The following is a 6,888-nucleotide window of genomic DNA, read 5'->3' as shown; positions in this document are numbered from 1 at the left end:
GTCGTCATCATTGTAAAAACATTGTGTCTCGCCTAAATGGCTTATATTTGAATTTGAAAAGTTGTCTAGACATACTGTCTTTCACCTGTGCTTGTATCTAGGCTGTGTATCTAAAAATAAGGGACGGTACACCTGTTGTGTGCTGGAGACGTGCACATGGCACAGCAGCACCTGCATGCGCTCACTTGAAGTAATAAAGACCTGCTCACACAGTCGCAAGTGTCCCAGATTGAGAAGGCACATGATGTTCTTCTGTTCAATTCAGTGGGGAGCATCCAGCTTCGTAGAGTAAATCTAATTTAAGGGTCTGGGAAACAGAAGCCGGGGGTTAATTTGATCTCCACTGCTGCACTTGTTCAGCTCGGCCAGTTGTTTCCTGGGTGAACAGCCAAAGCAACCGCAATCTGATGATCTGCTACGTTTATTACCACGACTCCACCCGAGGTTAGAGCTTCTGCTCTTGAAACACGAGCACAACAAAGCAGCCGTTCCTTGACTGTTTGTGGAGTCAAATCACCAACCGCCGTGAAGGCAGAGTCTCCCCAGACGTACAGCATCTGCGCTGCAGTCCAGTCCAGATTATTTCATGTTTGAATGATGCGAACGCGGCGATGTTAGACCAATAAAGAGCAAAGCAGTCAGGCATTAAGGAGGCGTGTGGCTGCCAGCAAAATGGTGTTTCTTCAGTCATGGTGCGAGTTCCTTCAGGCAGCCAAGAATGTTTCAACTAGGGCTGTCGCAGTCTAAACATGTTCGACTGTCACACAAATAACTGAGATGAACAATTGAAGCGTCTCTCTTTCTTTGGTTTTATGCCACTATGGATAACACATGTCTACTTAGTGCAGAGGAGATATCTATTGATGGGGAACATTTGGGAAGAAATTTGTCTCATCGCAATACATGGAAGCCCATTTAATTCACATTCTATGAAGTGCACCACCTCTAACAATGGTTTAAAATTCTCTTGGCTATTGTACAAAGCAATCACGGTCTCAAATAATGATCAGACAATTGTAATGTAATGTATGTCATAATGTAATAAAATTGTCACAGCTCTAGTTGGAGCACAATGATCTTTTGCTACAAAATGGGTGAAAATTGAGTCAGGTCAGTGAGGTCACCGTTAAAAAGCCTGACTTTTGTGTATTTTGTGTGTCTCCTCTACCAACATGAGTTGCTGATAAAGTAGACGATTACATAGATTACTTTAATGATTAAAAAAAAGCAAAATAACTTACAAAAGCATTGAAAAAGCCAAATGGATGTACCCTCGAACAGGAAATTATTGCCCAGTGCCAGCTGAGACAAGTCCGCAGCACATAGTGAGAGAAGGTCAACCCCACAGAGAATGAGCAAGTGGTGGAGACAGCGTGACCTATTCTTTGTGGAATAAGTGATGACAACATCAAACTCAAACGCAAACCTCTGAATCATCAGAAATACAGCGGGACTCCTGTGAAACATGAGCACTGACACTAATGTGGTGTGAGTGCTGAGCTTGGTGGAGGGACTGCAATGGAAGGCAAGCGGAGAAAGACCAAGGACCAGCATTGGGTAAAGCTAATAGGTGAAACTTGGCACAATCACCAGCAGCACCCAAGTACTGTTGACAGCCAGGCTAAAAGCTACTGCCAGAAGCGCTGCCAATCAAGCTGATTATAACATTTAAATTGGAGATTAATTGTCAAACAAATAATTGCGATTTACGAAGAGCCATAAATTGGCATGGGACATCGGAGCATGAAAACTCAAATAAATTGATTGGCCATCAGCTCTGATAATTGTCATCAGACCATTATGTAATAATGGTCACAGCTATAACTGTGAGAGAACACATGCATTTATCAGATCATCTTGCGCTGTATTTGAATTCTCTGAAAGTTCCTTCTAACTTTCTGGGCTAAACAGGGTTGGAAGGGGGTATGGCTCATTGTGTTAAGCGGTGTGTGTTCAAGGTGGGCGGGTCAGTTTTGTCAAGTGTCATTGTGGTATGAGTGTGAGGATGTTCAGTGGAGCTTTTTCAGTCTGATTTCTTTTTTTGAGATAATGTTGCTATGTTGTGTTATGCCCCTGTGGTTTGTTCAGTGGGTGGTATGTATGTGTAGACACAAAAGGAGCACGTTGATTCCTTTAAATATTCCTTCTGGACACAAGTGTTCCAATAAATAAATAAAGGCATTTAAAAACAGAAAAAAAATCACAAACCTCTGGGCAGATTTGCAGTGAGGCATCAGGCATACTGAGTCTGCGTACGAATCCACTGTTACTGGTGAAGAAGCGCTCGGCGCCGCTGCCCCAGGTGCCACTGATGGGACGTCCCGTGTTGTAGAACATGAACGTGTCGCTGCCGGAAGTGGCCGTCAGACAGGTCTTATAGCAGTATGTCTTTGTTAAGGAGCCATTCCCTCGCACTTCAATGTAGTGTGGCTCCACTTTGAGGTCCCTCCGTAGGACCACGTTGTTGTTAGGTTGTTGCCCACCCCCGCCGCCTCCTCCGCCACCACTAACACTGCTACTCCCACCATCTGGTGGAGGCTTCTGCGATACGCAGCAGGGTGAGCAGGACCCGGGCTGCGTACAGTAGGCATGGCAACGCACAATGGCCAACACCACCACAGTGACTAAGAAGACAAAGGTGGTAGCACTCAACGCAACTATCAGGTAGAGGGTCACGTTGGAGAAAAGCAATGTGCTGTGAGGTCGGATGATCCTCTTTGGGTCAGGAGCCGGCTTGGGAGGAACCTCCATGACAGCCACATTGATCGTGGCAGTGGATGAGAGAGCTGGCTCGCCATGATCCTTCACCAGTACTATAAGACTGAAGGAGGTGGAGTTGTCCTCCAGGACCCTCCTTGTGGTCCGGATCTCCCCTGTGTGCTCGTGTACCTTGAAAAGGTCCATGTCGGTGGCCTGCTCCAGCACATAGATCAGCCAGGCATTAGGACCAGCGTCTGCGTCGTATGCCACCACTTTGGTCACCAAGGCACCAGGCTCTGCGTTCTTCAGAACCGTCTCTATGGGCCGAGTGCCGTTGCCAGGGGGGTTGACTATCTGTGGCACATGGTCATTCTGATCCATTATGTAGATGTAGACAATGGCAACACGGCTCAGTGGAGGAATGCCCCCATCTTGGGCTTTGACCTGGAAGTGAAACTCTCTCAGTGACTCATAGTCGAAGGCTCGCAGGGCATAAGCCTCCCCTGTATCTGCCTTCACGGACACATATGAGGTGACAGGGATGCCATGGTTGTTGTCATTGAGCACTGTGTATGTGATGCGAGCATTCTCCTTAATGTCTCCGTCTTGCGCTTTAACAGTACACAAAGAGGCCCCGGGGGCATTGTTTTCAGCCACATAGACAGTGTAGGAAGTCTGCTCGAAACGTGGCGGGTTGTCGTTGACGTCGGCAACGTCCACCTGTATGGTTTTCTGAGAGGAGAGGGGAGGGCTTCCCCCATCAGTGGCACTGAGAGTGACGTTGTAGGCATTGGTGGTCTCGCGGTCCAGGAAGGCTGAGGTAACCAGAGTGTAGTAATTTCTGAATGACTTGATCTTGAAAGGAAGGCCTGCTGGGATCTCCAGGCTCACTTGCTTGTTTGGGCCCGAGTCCCGATCGGTCACACTAATGAGGGCGACCACTGTGTCGGCGTGAGCATCCTCTCTCACCGGGTTCGACAGCGACGACAACACGATCTCTGGGACATTGTCATTGACGTCCACCACCTCCACCACGACCTTACAGTGTGCCGCCACGGCCCCGGGGCCCTTGTCCATCGCCTGGATGTACATTTCATAAGAGTTGGTCTCCTCATAGTCCACATTGTTCCTCACTCTTATCTCTCCAGTGTTGGTGTCCATGGAGAACATCTGTCTCACCCTCTCAGGGGTGTAGCTGCTGAAGGAGTAATACACCTCCCCATTGGTGCCCTCATCCATGTCGGTTGCGTTCAACTTAATCACCAGTGCGTCTCTGTGTGAATTTTCTAGCAATTTCACTTTGTACACCGAGCTGTCGAACATGGGCACGTTGTCATTGGCGTCCAGGACGCGCACGTTGATTTTGGCAGTGCCCGTCCTCTCCGGTGTCCCTCCATCCACAGCGCTGAGAACTAACCGGTGGTAAGGCGACTGCTCTCGGTCCAGGGGCTTTTTCAGCACCAGCTCGACGTGCCTCACGTTCAAGGAGGGCTTGTTGGAGGCCAGGGCGAAATGCTCGTTGGCGCTCAGCTGGTACGAGCGGAGCGAATTGGAGCCCAGGTCCGGGTCCTCGGCGTGCTCGACGGGGAACCGCGACCCGGGCAGCGCCGACTCGGTGATCTCCAGCTGGTACTCGTCCTCGGGGAACCGCGGCGCGTTGTCGTTGACGTCCAGCACCTCCAGCTCGACGCGGTGCGCCTCGGAGGGGTTCTCCAGCAGAACGTCGACGGAGATGAGGCAGCTGCCGCCCGTCGGCTCGCACAGCGTCTCCCGGTCGATCCGCTCGTTGACGAACAGCTTCCCGGTCTTGGGGTTGACCGCCACGTAGCGCTTCCCGCTGCTGGACGTCACTTTCATCTTTCGGGCCGAGAGCTTCCGAGTGTCCAGCCCCAGGTCCGGCACCAGGTCCCCGACCGGCGCCCCGTTCTCCAGCTCCTCCATGACGGTGTATCTCAGCTGTCCCCAAGAAAGGCCACAACATAAGAGAAATAGCAGAATAAAATAAAAAGGCACGTTATTGTTATTCCCTCTCCGGTTGGCCATCGTGGACTAAACACGGCTCCCCGCCTTTCTTCTTTCAGCTCGCACTGTCTGGCGTCCCCGCCACCGCGTCAACGTGGGCTAGTCGGTTCCCCGGTAGGTGGAGAGGCGGCGGCGGCGAGTCCATATTCCGTGAACCGAGCGAGGTGCGTCCTCTCCGGCGCGCCAGTCTTCCCTTTGTCTGCCGCTGTGTGCCGTGCGCGCAGTGGCGCAGCTCCCCACCCACACCCATTCCTTCATTCCTCACACCCCCACCCATTCCCCATCCTTTCCATCTCCACAGCCATGGAGTGTGTGTGTGTGTGTGTCTGTGTGTGTGTGTGTGTGTGTGTGTGTGTGTGTGTGTGTGTGTGTGTTAGTCCGTGGATGGATGGATGAATTTGAGTATTTCATTTGCTGATAGCAGTTCATTTACGCATACACCATCCATTCCTCACATTCCCCACTACTCCATCCCAGACCCCATCTCCACAGCTATGCGGTGTGTGTGTGTGTGTGTGTGTGTGTGTGTGTGTGTGTGTGTGTGTGTGTGTGTGTGTGTGTGTGTGTGTGGATGGATGGGGGTCTGGAAGGTAGATGGTCATTCTTTCGGGAGGGTGGATGGGTGGATACGACACAGTTTATCCGGTATATATATATATATATATATATATATATATATATATATATACCGGATAAACTGTGTCGTATCCACCCATCCATATATATATATATATATATATATATATATATATATATATGTATATATATATATATATATATATATATATATACCGGATAAACTGTGTCGTATCCACCCATCCATATATATATATATATTTATTTATTTATTTATTTATTTTGATTTTTTTTTTTTTTTTGTGAACGCAGAATGTTAATCTGTCCTCTGTGTGCTGCATGTTTCTTGTATTTTTAATTCTTACGTTAATCTTTTTGAATATTTTCTATTCTTATATATAATATTATTTCTATTCATAAATGCCTGGGCAATATGATATTGTGATAATACTATAATACATTTGACTCACCCATCCGTTATCAGCCCAGCTGTTGACACATTATTCATCATGTGCATATTTATATTCATACCAAATGATTACTAACGTCCTTACGGCCACTTATTCTGTATCCATTGTATTTCTGGAGACGAAGCAACCCGAACATGCGCCCATGATATAAAGCACTACCGCGCGCTTATTGTGCGTAATTGTCGCTGTCACAATAATAACCCGCGTCATGGATCTGACACCGTATGTAACCAAAGTGTAAATATGTTGTAGATAATAAGTGAAGTTCGTCAACATATGTTCTATAGCAATTTTATTTTTGCGCCTGGCACTTTTATTTTCATAAGTTGTAAACGTCCGGGGTAACAGGGTGAAGTGACGGTGAGCTGCCTAGTGAGGCGGTACCGCTGCCTCCATCACCACCCCTCTCCACCCCTCTCCACCCCTCTCCACCCCTCTCCACCTGGGAGCTGCCAGGGTTCAAGAGTCAACCCGGATGTGTCAGATGAGGAGGGTGGTCGTCTGGAGACGGATCTGAGGGTGTAGAGCAGCCAAGTAGTCCAGACATCTCGCATGAGGACCCGTCAGATGGCATGGACCTCACGGCAGCCGCTCGAGGGTTGGCAGAGTCTTCGAGCCGGTTACTGGCCTCATCTATACCATGACAGTCAGACGGTGCTAAGCACAAGAAATGTGAACTTCAGTTTTACAGTGTTTGGTCTCAGAATTAATTTGTATGGACTTTGACATGACCGTTATATGCATTAGTAAGCCTGTCCTACATTTTCGCATTTATAGTTTTTGCCCTTGGTGTGAGGCTAGAATAATCCAGTTTAGTTAGGAATTGTAGTTTTGAAGTGCAAAAGGCACCTTATTTGGTTGATATTGTGGAGGGAGTGGTAAGGCCTACGCTCTCTCTCTTAGTTGCTACAGCTTGATGGCTGACCTTCAACGATAGCAGTACGGCCTTCGTTGGGACATGGCTTTTCTTTTCTTTTTACATTCTGTTGTGATTCGTATATTTTGCTGAATTCAAGAGCGGAGAATGTGACCACAGTGTAAATATGTTATAAGTAGTTAGTGAAGTTCGCCAAAATATGTGCTATAGTACTTATATTTTTGCACGTTTTAAATTTCCGGG

General features: G+C 48.1%; 1 protein-coding gene across 1 annotated transcript in view; it reads right to left on the bottom strand.

Moving 5' to 3' along the window:
- Positions 1–4,743, bottom strand: part of LOC307240034 (protocadherin alpha-C2-like) — a gene marked incomplete at its 5' end in the record, with an annotated part of 19,121 nt that extends 14,378 nt beyond the window's left edge. Inside the window, one exon of the mRNA XM_080013609.1 lies at positions 2,221–4,743. Coding sequence (XP_079869735.1) covers positions 2,221–4,743 — 2,523 coding nt within the window. The remainder of the gene's footprint in view (positions 1–2,220) is intronic.
- Between the last annotated feature and the right edge of the window lie 2,145 nt (positions 4,744–6,888).

Source organism: Zeus faber (assembly GCF_960531495.2).
Source record: "Zeus faber genome assembly, chromosome: 14".
Lineage (NCBI taxonomy): Eukaryota > Metazoa > Chordata > Actinopteri > Zeiformes > Zeidae > Zeus > Zeus faber.
The sequence above is the reverse complement of the archived record's forward strand: the minus strand, read 5'-3'. Positions and strand labels throughout refer to the sequence as shown.